The sequence below is a fragment of the Scomber japonicus genome, chromosome 14 (genome assembly GCF_027409825.1).
Source record: "Scomber japonicus isolate fScoJap1 chromosome 14, fScoJap1.pri, whole genome shotgun sequence".
NCBI classification, from domain to species: Eukaryota; Metazoa; Chordata; class Actinopteri; order Scombriformes; family Scombridae; genus Scomber; species Scomber japonicus.
In genome coordinates, this window is record NC_070591.1 from 10,383,701 (window position 1) to 10,397,440 (window position 13,740).

Below are 13,740 nucleotides of genomic sequence, written 5' to 3' on the forward strand. Positions count from 1 at the left end.
GGAGTCACCATCCTAGGAAGAAAAGGAAACACCGGAAACGGAACTACGTCATCAACTGCAATGACTATTTTTAGCCAGCAGGGGTCTCTCTTAAACAGTAGAAGAATAGTGAGTGTAATATAACAATAACATTTTTTAACAACATTTATGATTTTGAATTTGATTACAAAATGAATCAACTATTATCCTTCAAACTTACTGAGAAGAAATGTTTAATTAAATTAAAGTTATTTATGAAAATGTTGACGATTATAAACATCTGAAGTCAGACATGTAAGATTTTGCTTTTTTTATTTTATATTCCAAAAATCTACATGAACTAATGAATACATTTTCAAATACAAATACAAATGAGAGAGAGAGAGAGAGAGCTTTCTTTATACAAAATGATCTCCCTTATGAATCATGCCAGCATGAAAAACCCCTCAACTTAGATTTTGGTGGTCTTAATGTGTACACTTACCCTGACAGTGGAAAACATTCATTAGAAAATTAGAAAAGTAATCAAATAGTAATCAAATGTAATAAACTATTACTTTGATTAAGTAATTGAAATAGTCACATTACTTATTACATTTTAAATAGGGTAACTAGTCATCTGTAACCTATTACATTTGCAAAGTACCCTTCCCAACGTGGTATTTATCACAATGTAGATGTAATAATGTGTCAGCACTGCTCACACTTGTTCATACTAATTGTCTTTTTAATAATAGCGTGTTACAGTACAGCGCAGTAAATGTCACGGCAACAACCTTTCCTTTTGTGATTCATTGTAATACATTGATTGAAGTAAGAGCTCTTATCAGCATGCTCACACATAAACACACACACACACACACACACACACACACACACACACACATCCCCTGGTACTGTAAAAGTGTGCACACATTTTGTACACATAATTTCAGACACACAAACACACATGCCTGCTGCAGTGTATTACCTGGAGGCTGCTCTGAACAGGTGTTCCTCCAAACTTGGAAGGAAACCCTGCAGCAGAAATAAATAAGCACCTCCACTTTTTCTATCTACTGGAGTCTGAGTGATCCTCCTTCCATCTGTGTCTCTGTTGCCCTGACACACTCTCTTTAACACTTTTTTAAAAATATCCTTCTTTTTTCTCTCTGACATTTTAATGACCCCAAATATATTTAATCCCTTTACTTTATTCGATCAACAGCGTAACTGTTTTTTACTTAGAGCCATAAACCAAATCAAATGCTGACAGGCTGCTGCAACCTGCAACAATGTAGTGCATGCTCATAACAATGAGAATAATTATATGAAAATACACTGAACATGGGTTTTACTTTACGTTGATGGAACTGGGTGATGGGTGATTTCAACTGGAGGTCGCATAACAAAAATGAATTGATAGGACTAGTTTCTCAATATTTGAAAAGGTATAGTATGACTATCATTAAAAAAACATATAATTTAGTCATATATTACCAACCAGTATCTCACAGTCAGAAATCCTGCTACATCAAAATGCATCAAAAGAAAGAAGGTGATTGCAGTACTTTTAGCCAGCGACAGCTTTAATTTAAATTCACATTTGATTTATGGAGCTTTTACTGTAACTAACAAGGCGAAATTCAGGTTTCCCCTTTTTCTTTGTCATTCTTGTTCATTTTAAAAAATTTAGCCCGTGACTACTTTCATCAGCCCATAATATTGGATGTATCCATGTAGAAAGGAAGCATTAATACTCCTTTCAACAGCTGCCATTTGCAATAATTAGTCCCACTGCTGCTAAGTGAACACAACAGCTTCACAAAATGGATGCTGCCTGGCACACCAGCCATAGGGTGATGTATTACTGTACATTAAAGTTGTTTTTATTCTCCTCCACACCCCATAAATGGTCAGAAGGGAATTAAGGCAGGAGGGGGGACGCATGAAGAGGACTGAAAATGGTGGATGGAAGAAAAAAGAGGGGAAGATGAGAATTTACGATGAAGGGAAAGAAGCAGAAAATAGGAGGGGGAAAGAAAATGATAAATAGATGGAAAGTGTGGAGGAAAGAAAACAGAACTTCATCATGTTGAACTAATTAGTGCAGCCTTAGATGCAAAGTGTTTATGCAGAGCTCCAGGCTGATGAATTTTGAAAGGGACAATAAGGTAAACAGTGCTGGTAAACGACGCAGGGCAAAAAAATACTGATTTAAAATTCTGCATGGATAATTACACACACAAATGAACTGACGAACACACACATTTGATCTCAAGTAGACAAAATTCCAATATTGCAAAAATAAATAACAAGTTCCTGCTTTTCGGAGGAAACATGAACTTGGAAACTCAGAGTAGCTATACAGTCAGAAATTACATCATTTGTTGAGATACGGGGGTGAGAGCATCCTGGAGGCCTTGGGTCGCCTCATATTTCCTGTCATACTTCTTTATAGCTCCTATCTTATAAAAACAACTTTAAAAACACAAGTGTGGGATGAGAGACTACACATCAGTTCACAGTTTAAACACGACCAAAATGATTACAGTTAATTCAATCATCTCTGTGTCAGCTGTATAAGAAAAGCCAAAAGATATGTCTGAAAGCTTAGGAAAGACGTGGGAGATGGAGAAATAGATGCCAAATGAGATAACTTAAAAAATGCATGATGTTGACTTCGTGTTTGGTGTTCTGTATCATTTCACACTTACCTCAAAAAAGTTCTCTAAAAGACTAAAAACAAGTTGTCTGTCAAAGCAGTTCAATAAAAAGGATTTCTGATGCGAACATACATGACACACAACATAACACACATAACTTGTCAATGTCTGCACTCAGTTAATCCTGCACAATGTCCCAGGTCCCCTCCCTCAATCATGTATTGTCTAAATGGAAAATTCAACTTGAGTTTCAAGTGGCATTATCTTGTAAAATTACACATTCGGTTTGTGATGATTAATATGCAGTGAGGTTTCAAGAGGTTTGTCATTTAATCTCTATCTCCCTCTCTCTCTTTCTCTCTCTCTCTCTCTCTCTCTCTCTCTCTCTCTATCTGTGTGTGTGTGTGTGTGAGTGCATGCATGTTTGAGTGTGTGTAAAAAGCTGTTGAGTTGAGCTCCATCTGTCAGTCTCCTTACTTTATCTCTTATTCCTCTTCTTTTGTTTTACTTTTCTGTTATTCTCTACGCACCGCCTCATTTTCTCTCATCATCTCTTCACTGCCCCCTCTCTTTCTTTCCCTTCATCTTTACTTCACTCTCAGATTAAAATGTGACCTTTACAGCGACAGTGAGGAAATCTGAGTGAAAGAGAGAGTGGGAGCACTGAACCTTCACCATGTAACACATATACTGTATATGAGTGCATCCATGCCCATTTATGAGTACTGAGTATACATGAGTGTGTGTGACGTGAGCAAATTTTTAAATATTTACTGCTCTTAGAGGAGTGTGAACTGTGTACACAGGACCCATGGCGGGAGAGAGAGAAAGAGAAAGAGAAAGAGAAAGAGAGAGAGAGAGAGAGACAGAGAGAGAGAGAGAGAGAGAGAGAGAGAGAGAGAGAGAGCAAGAGAGAGAGAGAGAGAGAGCAAGAGAGTGAGAGAGGGAGAGAGCAAGAGAGTGACAGAGTGAGAGAGGGAGAGAGTGAGAGAATGAGACAGAGAGAGAGAGAGAGAGAAAGACTTTCCTGGAGCGGCAGAGCTGAACCAGTAAACACTGCATCAAACTGACAGAAGCCATCAAAATCAACAATAAGAGGAGAAACAGGGAAGAGCAGGATGATGGAAAGCAAACTGAAAGGAGAGAAATATGTAGGGAAAGAAGGATGAAGAAAAGGAAATGAGTGTGTGCCTGCTGTGTGTGAGTTAAAGGCTGAACGTCTTTAATTTTTTAAACATCAACGTATTGTTGTCAGATTTACTGTGACAACTTGATATATTTCATGTAAACAAGTGAGCACATAATAAAGATGGGTAGCTGCCTTTTTTCTGAGACCAGATGATTTTTTTTAAATAAATAATAATATAATAAAATAATAAATAAGAATTTACCCCAAATTCTCAATGTATAATGTCTTATGTTATTTCATCATAGTTAAGATAAGTAATCTGGATTTCTATTGCTATGAGTCATTTAGTAAATTCACCTCCTTCCATAGACCTTTTTCACAGTAGACATGTTTTACCAAGGTTATTGGTGCAGTTAATTTCAGCCAATTGCATTATCTGCTTAAGTGCTGCTACTCGTACAATCTGAGGCACTTATTATCAGATAGGTGAGAGAGTAAATGGGGTGTGCCACCCAGAAGCAAATGCGCCGTGCTTTGAAATTTAATAGTTTTGCCTATTTCAGTTAAGTATTTTAAAAGTGGACAGGGTATTATAAGTCCTCCTTTCACAGTTTCATTAATAACTTCATGTAACTTCCTTTGAATACGTATTCAACGCCTATCTTATTGATTTTGGCCACTTTGGGGAAGCACAACAAGCTGTAAACACATCAACAGTAACAAATACATATCCTTTAAAGTTGATATGGCCTGAATCTAAAACAGAGGTCATGAGTGCAAAGGTAGGATGATCCATATATGGTTGCAATGGCCACATTTATGGTAAATATACCAGTTTGCACTATGAGTTTTGCACTAAAAGGATCATATTTGAATTTTTTAAACAGCAATCTCTCCAATATAATGCCATTGGTTATTCCAATGTTATTCAATTTTTCCGCAGTTGTTAATGATATGTTGATCTGACTAATATGTCTTCTAGTTCTCAACTTCTCGTCCCCATGGCTGCTTTTGATTTTTCTCTTTTAGGCCACCATCAGCTACTTTGTGACACTAAATGAACAAAATAGTGCATTTCCTGCTTGTGCAGAATGACATTACAGAACTGAACACACTAACTGGAAAGGATATAAAGTCAATTTTGAAACTTAAATGTTGTTTGTGAACATCAAGTTACAATAAAGTGAGGAACGTATCGCAAGTTTAAGACCTCAAGATTAACTCCATGACACTCAATGAGGCATTTCATTTAGCCACAGCTCTAATTCATACAAACCTCTGACGCCTGACAGTGCAAAAGCCCTTGTCCCACTTAATAAAGAACATCTCTCATATAAAATCCCAAATCCCCTTGCCCCACATTTTACCAAGTAAAAAAAAAGTCAACATCACACCACCACCAAGGCCAATGTTCCATTTAGCTAAATAAAAAGCCTAAAAGCCCTTGGCCTACTTTTTCAATGTTTAACACAGCCGTAAAGAGTTTGTAGATATTACTTTCATTCCCAAGGACCTCTGGATTCTTCCAGGGAGTCCCCCAGCACAGGGAGGATTAGTTTAATTTCACTATCATGCATTCACTTAAAGATAGCACTATAAGAAAGAGTGCAAGAGCGAAATAACTATTCTCAGAGGTTTAACTCCCAATGCACCACCAGTAGAGACAGGCAACAAAAAACCTGTCAGATTGAGATAATTTTGACAAGTCCCTAAGAGGCTGGGGTCCTTGGCCTTATAATGTTCCTGCAGTGACAGAATTTGCACTTCCTGTTCAATGCAGCTAGGGGGAGGTCTAGGTTTACTGCTCAGTTACATTCTGCTGGTTGTGTTGTCTTGGTTTATCTCGTTGCTGCAGGAGGCGGAGGGACGGAGGAGGAAGAGGTGAAGCAGACACACAAGGCTGGTCAAAATACAGTCCACTGCAGTAGATAGATTAGATTGGGACTGTTATGCTGCAGAGTATTTGGTGTGAAGCGTTAGAGTGTTATTTTGGAGGTATTTGGAAAATTAAAGTTACTTCCTGCTATTATGGTGAATTACATAGATGTATTTTTTGCATAGTCACTTAGTTGTGTAGACTAAAGACATTCAGAACTTGTTTTAAAACCCATAAGATCATATTAATAATAATAATATACAGATTATAAACATGTAGAATAGAAAGTACATAGCTACTCTGCACATAGACTGTGATGACACTATCTGTGTTTGTGGTTGTTTAGTGCTGAAAGTTTGTTTTTTTAGTACTTTTACCAACTCAATATTTAATTTTTTTTCTCTTTTTCCTCAGATGCTGCCATAAATTAGGAATACATACTAGTTTTAACTGTAAGTATCTGGAAATAAGCATATATTATCATCATGGGCCAGCTGTTTTCATCTGAAGAAGAGCTTTCTGAAGTGAAGGGTGCGATTGGTTACCTCCTCTACAATGCCATGCTGGAAGATGGTGCAGTGCCTAACCTTGGAGTCGTCCACCCTCGCTTCCTCGTCAGTCACGATGAGAACACTGACTCCAGGACCGGACTCCAACAACAACTGCAACAGGTTAATAAGGTTTTAAAGAAAGTGTGACAGTTTACATGAGTGATGATGAGCAAATTATTGAGAAAACATACAGAGACAGTAAAAAAAGGCAAATCGGTTCTTCTTGAAATATGAAATGGATGATAGATTTCACCTATTCAGTTATGAAGCCCAGATGGAGATGAACAGGAGAAGAAAGATAATGTTGCCTTGAGACAGATAAGAAAGAGCAAATAAGCACCACTTTGTTTTAGAAATATGGTTCTCTTGTGTATTGTAAAGAAGTTACAGATCCATAAAATCACCAGCAATGAGCAATATGATGATTACAAAATGCTGCTCACAACTGTTCTCAAAAAGGAGGGTAAGCATTTTCCTTTATTGAGACAGATGGGAAGAAACAGTTAGCTGGAAAGCTGTTGGCGATTAAGGAAGTCATGTACGTTTATGTTCTGTTTCTCCTCTCCCAGCTGCAGGCCGACATTGGAAATAAGGCACCCACCTACCTGAGGGATCTGATCGGCCGCTTGTCAACGTTCTCAGATGAACCACGTCTGGCTGGCCTGCTTGGATCAGTGGTGACTATGGTGATCGACATGGCTTACACATCATCAAAATCATCATCAGGGGGGAAAGGGAAGTCAGCAGGATCATCATCAGGCCAGGTAAGGATGTTTTATGATAGAAACATATTGAATAATACTGAATCAACAACTGCAAGGTTTTAACATAAATGTCCATATATGAATCTCTACCTCCAGCAGAGAGTCTGGGAGCTCCAGGAGTTGATGGAGGAGTATCTGAAACGTGTTAAGATCAACCTGAGTGATAAAGGTAAATTGATCCAGGACTCCTTCAGACTTGAGGGCCAGCTCAGCCTCACCCTCACCCAGCTGAAGACCTGCCTACTGGGGGGAGACTGTAACTCCAGGTGAGAGAATACAGTGCAGGATACCACACTATAGCAGTATAAAAGCAATGTGATAAAGGGTAAAACGCTGAACAGGAGAACCGTACAGTGTACAGTAAAGCACAGAAAAGTTGTTTTTTAAATACTATAAATGCCCTCTATTACAATACAACAGAGTAGAATAGTGAAATGCACAGTGGTTAAAGAGCTGTTGACATGAGGCACTTTTTTTTTGATCCTGACACTGTTTGTTTCTCCAGGTCTTTGAGGCACTGGGCCAGCGGGGCAGCATTTCACGCCCAAATGTTGGTTCACTTGGCTGGTCTTGAGGGCAAGGCCGAACCTCTGGCGGCAAGGGCTGCACTGGAGCAATACAAGGACGACCTTACACAGATAATACCTGCTTACAGGTAACATGGTAATCTACCAAACAACCATAGTAATACACTAATCAACCAGATGTCCATGACAATACCACGTTTGAAAATAATGAACTGGCACCATATACAGGTGGGACAATAATGAGGCCAAAGTGGGCTATAAGTTGGGAATATTTAAATAGCCAATTTTGATTATTTTATTTGATGTATTTCTTTCTACCCCCTTTTTTTTGTCTGGTTTGTTTGGGGTCTTCTCTTCAGTTCTGCAGGCTTAACTTGGATAAAACATATGATAGGATGAGCTAATCACAGTCTAGACCTTTTACTGGCAGTGTTTTTGCTAGAGTCTGTAGGTGAACATATACATATAGAACATATACAACATAGAGTCCAAGTACAAACACTTAAGATTCTTTTGAGGCTATGTTGACAGACAGCAAACATGCAACACTTCAGTGGAAGCAGCAGACTAATAAAGCATACTGACAGTGGAAACCACAGCCACACAGGGCCCAGCTGTCTGCTATGAGACAAGCTCTCCAGTCTGCTCCAGATATGACAGCAAAATCAAAAAATGTTCATCAGACTGTCAGAAAAGTGTAGCTCTTGCCTTCAGCTTACATTTAGACTTACTGCATAAAGTAAAAATATTCAGTTTGACACTTGGTGCCAACAGTCATGACATAATTAACAGTGTGGGAGTAAAATGGGGGGGGGGGGGGATGAAAGCTTTTTTCTCAAATTGGTTTGTAAATGTAGTGACCATTTGACAGCCCTTAACCGCTTAATCTAGCAACATTTTACCACTTTAATTTTGATGAACCCAGATTGTCTAAACTAATTATTATGCATTTATTGTATTTTATTGTATTGTAATTGAGTATTGCCTAATACAACCCCAAAAAATCAAGTCAGTTTTGAAAAAGAGTGGTTAAACTGATTTACTGATTTAAATACTCTGTTTTTCTATGTCCATCTTGATTCTTCCCCACATTCTAACACCTCCATCTCTTCATTTTAGGCGTTATAAGTCTAACACAGTGTGTGTTGTGAAACGTCGAGGGGGTCCTCCAGCATCATGTGACCCCTCCAGTGATGTACCAGAGGGGTCCATGACAGGGCTCACTGTGACAGACAGAGAGACAGGAAAGAGCGTGAACATCCCCCTATCTGCCATGGAGGAAGAGACAGGTACACTTTTTTTTGATAATCAATAAAATGTCTAATCCCTTTCTTAGTGAAGTTGCACTTAACTGAACTGAGCTAAATTCAACAGGGAGAAAAAAGAGCACCTCTGGGCCTGATATCACCTCTGCAGCTGGGTCCTCCTCCATTAACCTGGACCTGATCACATCAGATCAGTACACCCAGGCATACCTGGACCATCTGTTCTCTGAAAAGGGACCTGTGGCAGAGCTGGAGAACTACTTTACCAGAGCTAGTGACAATCTGAGAACACTCAGAACTGAATCAGGATGTACAAAGAAGACCAGGGTAAAAAATGTAATGGAACAAAATGATGGAGCACATCTTAAAGACCAGGCAGAAGGTATAAATGAAGAACAAATCACAGAAAGGGGAAAAGATGAAAATCAGAGCCAGGCAGAAAGAGGAGGACAGGAAGAGACCGAAGAACGTAATCAAAGAGATGAGAGACTAAAGCTGAGTATTGTAGAGACACAGCCGGAGGAAAGCCTCAATCAGAGTCTTCACAGTACAACAAGTACTTTAAAAAAATGAATGAAAAGCTGTATTATACAGTGTTGGTCCTTTTTATTGAAGAGAAAGATTAAGCTAAACTCGGAAATATGAAGGATTTTTGCAATACTTGAAACAGATTGATACATTGAGGTTCATTAATATGCTCATGGTGAAATTAACCTGAAAGCTACACTTATTGGCCTCTGTGATTAGCCTAATCCGTTTAATATATTCTTTACAAGTCATGAGTGCAGTATTTGGTTGCACACTAAGATAAATACTGGACCACCTTAAATCTGCAGCACCGTACTGGGAGCAGGAAATCTCTGTTTAATCTATTTCACCAACAGAGTAATAGCCTAGCATAAAACCAGTGTTAGTATGCTAGCACATTACTGTTTTGTGATATATATGGACACAGAAACTTTTGAACCCATTATAAAGATGTAATATTTAATTTAATTTATTATTAATTTAATTTTGGGACCTCAAAGCAAGTCTTTGTAACATTTGAAGAAGGGTTGCTACAGCCATACCTGGTCTGGTACGATCATTTCATGGTAGCTTATGTTAGCCAATATTAGTAGAATTAAGCTAATCATTGCTGCATCACTCATGCTCTTTGCAGATTTTGACTCTTCCCTACTTGAACTCTTGTTGGTTTACATGATATTTTAGCATCAATTGTTATCACCATATCGCTACTTTCATTCATAAGAAATGTCACATAGGATCACTTTAAGTCCACATTTGGGCAAGACTGACAGCACATTTGACTATGCAAATTACAGGTTCTATAACAGGGTGGCCACAAATGCTGCTAAAATATATTTGAATTGGTAGTGATTACAATGTAATATAGATATTTATACAGTTTTGATCCTCCTGAAGTATCATTGTAATTGCACACTTCACCCTCTAATAAACAAAAAGTGTTTGCATATATTTTGTGTCAGTTGATTTATGTCTTTGGTAAGTAGCTGTGAGATGAAAAGTAACACACTGAGCTGCATTTTCAAAAATTGTCTGGCTTTTTAGAGCTCACAGATTGTTACTTAGCAGAAAAATTGACTCAAATCACACGGCTGTGACTTCCTTTTGATACCAAAATCCTGTTGAAAGGTTAAAAGCACACCAACCTGTCCGCCACCTGCACAAGACCACTTTCCCCTATGTGAAAGGAAACGTATGCTCACAAAAGGGGGGGGGGGGGGGGGCATTTTGAGTGACGCTCACAGGAGAGCGGGCACTTTTCATTAAGTGTTTCTCACTCAGAAAGGTTGAAAAGATGCTTTCTTTCTCAGCGTTCTGATGTGCGATGCAGCAGGTGGGCGAGCAGGACAGGAAGGAGCTCTTATGTGGCGTTGCTCGCAGTACTGTGTGAATGTCAAGCCGGGAGGGTGTGTGTGTGTGTGTGTGTGTGTGTGTGTGTGTGTGTGTGTGTGTGTGTTGGTGTGAGTGTGTGAGAGGAAGAGAAGGAGTTTGTGTGTGATTGCATGCATGCCTGTGTGTCTCGATGAGAGAAAGAGAAAAGACGAGGAGATGAAAGGAGTCCAGGCATGTGCGTTAACTATAAAGTGTGTATCTGTGTGAATTAAATATAGCAAGACTGATTATGTGTGTGTGTGTGTGTAAAAAGGAAGGTGTGTGAGTTACTTAGAGAATAGGTGATAATAGTGATGGCAGCATGGAAAGAAAGAGGAAGAGTGGTACAAGTGGTTGATGGTTTTCCTGTGTGTGTGTGTGTGTGTGTGTGTGTGTGTCAGGTCTCGCTAGCTGTCAATGAGTCACACTTCACAGCTCCAATTACTGGTCTCTGTGCTGCTAATGCTGTCTGATTAGTGTTATTACTCCCTCGCTCTTTTATCCCCTTGCTCCATCTCTCTTTTTTCCTTTTCTCCAACTTGCCATCAGATTAATGTGACTTTATTACTTAATGTAATGTAAAACTGACCAACTTTGTGCATATGCACTAATTAAAAGCAGTACATGAAACTGATTTACACCACACAGCAACACATTTAATACCGCAATCATTTACACAGCATCTTTCTCCTCTCTCTCTCTCTCGTTATGTTTCTTTTCTTTTTCCTGTACATGCTTTATGTCTTTATCATACGTAGCAGCATTTTCTCTAAGTAGTTATATGTTTTTTTTAGTTTACAAATTTAAAAATAATGTGTTATGTTTTTAATAATATACATTTAACATTTTTTTAATAGAAGACAAATTATGAAATGTGAAAGATTTCAGTGGTCACTGAATTAATGCATTTTGAGTCCACAGATCAGTCCTCATTGAGAACTCTTGAGCTGACTGTATGAAGACTTTTGAAAAGTTGGTATTGCATGTAAATAAATGACTTAAACTGTGTCTTTGTGGAGGGAAACCAGACATAGGAGGAAAATTGAAAATTCATACATAAAAAACACAGAACCCTTGCTGGCTTCGAATGCAGCAACTTGGTGACAATACTGTACACATTATTATTTGTTTTTTTCGCTTTTTTCAAACAAACAAACAAACAAACAACAATTTCCTGTTGTTGTCTCTTCTTCTTGCCTTCTCTTGTCCTCTGCTTCCCTTCAGTCTAACTAACTAGTGGGACAATTGTGGACAAAGGGTCAAAAAAATGACCCCTATCTAAAATAAAACCAGAGGTAACTCTACTTGATGCCCTGTGTTTATGTAGAAGTCCATACAGGTCTAGTCAAGTGCCTCTGTATCTCTCAGTCTGATCTGTGTGTGTGTGTGTGTGTGTAATTGAGATCATGTTGAAACTGCTTTTCCCATCTCCCCTCTCCAGCCCTGAGTAGGTGTGTATGTGTTTTTATGTGTGTCTCTTGCTTGTATGCTGTGGTTGGTTGTCGTTATAGCGTCGCCGCGGCAACAGAAAATCGGCACACTAATTCGACATCATCACGGCCGCCCACAGCCTCTCAGCAGAGAACAGACGCTGACACAGAGTAACCTACTGTCGAGTGAGAGAGTGTGTCTGTGTTTGTACTATATGTGTGTTTGTGCTGGGAGATGTGTTAAACTCAATTTTGTTTTTGATGCTTTCTCTCTCTCTCTCTCTCTTGTGTGTGTGTGTGTGTGTGTGTGTGTGTGTTTGCGTGTTATAGAGAGGACTCAGATATTAACTTTTGCCAAAAGAGAGGATGGAAGACAAGAAAAGTAACATGAGGAAGGAGAGAGGAGAAAGAGGAAAGGAAGAATCGACAGTCATTAGGAAGACATTAAGGCAAGGAAGGAGGAGCAAAGGTGAAGAGAGGAACGTGTCAATTAGAGGAGACAGTGAGGTAAAGAAGAAACAGATGTAACGACAAGAAGATCAGGCTGAAGGAAGGTAGAAAGTAAGGTTTGAGCAGACAAACAGTAATTTAAAGCCACTGAAAACTTTAAATCTGAAATTTTCCTCTATAACACTAATATTCAAACTAAAACAGACTAAATAAGAAAAAAAAGTCAAGACACCCTGAGAGTTATTGAATACTCAAACAATCTGCTTCATCAGCACTGTGTGGGCATGGTGTGATCAGGTTTGATCACCCACCAACTTTGTTTGACAACCCACCAGCTGTCATTGGATTCTGATTAAAATGCTGATAAATGCTGTGATTGCAGCACAGAAGTCCACTTCAAACCAGTGAAAAGAGCACAGAGGAAAAAAAGGAAACAGAAATCTTTCATTTGAAATAACCAATAACACTGTGTTCATGTAGAACTCCATCACTCATAGTAAGAAATGGACTGAGAATTCTTCAGGGCCTTTGATGCTGCATGCTTACTTATTTATTTTTTCACTACTTCTATGGCTGACATATTGTTTTTATGGCTAATATGTTACAAATATTTTCCTAATTACATATCTAGTAACTACTTAAGGCAAAAGTATAATGGAATAATACTGATTAAAGCAACTTTAAGAGCTGAATAATAGTGTTGAAGGACTGTACTCATGGTTATGTATTTTATTCTATCAACTCAAAGTGCATACACGTCACATTATTGATGATATAACACTCCAAAGCTGTATACTGTACATGCTCTTAGACTGACTTCCTATATTCAGAACAACCTTTTGATTCAACTCATTTCACTAAAGGAGAATTAACTACAATTTGTAACATGCTTGAAGGAGATTTTCCATTACAAGGAACAGAATATTTTCCAATGGTCTATTATTGTCAGCTGTGAGTTAGGGCTGTTTGAAAACCCTCTGTTGGTGTGTTCACAGATGCTTCAAAATCTCTGTTGAGACTCCCAATGTCAGTGGTTGTCTCTTGGCTCTGATTTTCCACCAACAATGTAACTTGTGATTGCAGTGTGTCTTTTGGCAGCCGACTAACATGCTGGATGATGTGCAAGGGTGCTTGAGTGCTTCATCAAGGAGATAACTATAAATGGTCCCTCTTATAAACTCAGTATTAATATTAATATCCTCTTCGGTCATATGCGATAAAATTA

The 13,740-nt window shown here is 38.5% G+C and overlaps 1 protein-coding gene across 2 annotated transcripts; it reads left to right on the plus strand.

The window, feature by feature from the left end:
* Positions 1-5,624: 5,624 nt before the first annotated feature.
* On the plus strand, positions 5,625-10,205 carry LOC128372864 (uncharacterized). Of its 2 annotated transcripts, none has more exons than XM_053333055.1 (7): positions 5,625-5,784; positions 6,044-6,300; positions 6,750-6,944; positions 7,041-7,210; positions 7,450-7,599; positions 8,591-8,760; positions 8,846-10,205. In XM_053333055.1, exons 2-7 carry the CDS (start codon positions 6,115-6,117, stop codon positions 9,307-9,309), a joined length of 1,335 nt encoding a protein of 444 aa, XP_053189030.1. In that variant the 5' UTR covers positions 5,625-5,784; positions 6,044-6,114; the 3' UTR covers positions 9,310-10,205. The 2 variants fall into 2 exon arrangements, with proteins under 2 accessions (XP_053189030.1, XP_053189031.1); XM_053333056.1 differs by having other exon boundaries at positions 5,670-5,748.
* Positions 10,206-13,740: the final 3,535 nt, after the last annotated feature.

Bases quoted from the DNA above. Each gene is read 5' to 3' on its own strand.
- LOC128372864 (XM_053333055.1), top strand. From the start codon at position 6,115: ATGGGCCAGCTGTTTTCATCTGAAGAAGAGCTTTCTGAAGTGAAGGGT. The intron at 7,211-7,449 runs GTGAGAGAATAC...TTGTTTCTCCAG, and splicing joins GGGGGAGACTGTAACTCCAG to GTCTTTGAGGCACTGGGCCA. The intron at 7,600-8,590 runs GTAACATGGTAA...TCTTCATTTTAG, and splicing joins CAGATAATACCTGCTTACAG to GCGTTATAAGTCTAACACAG.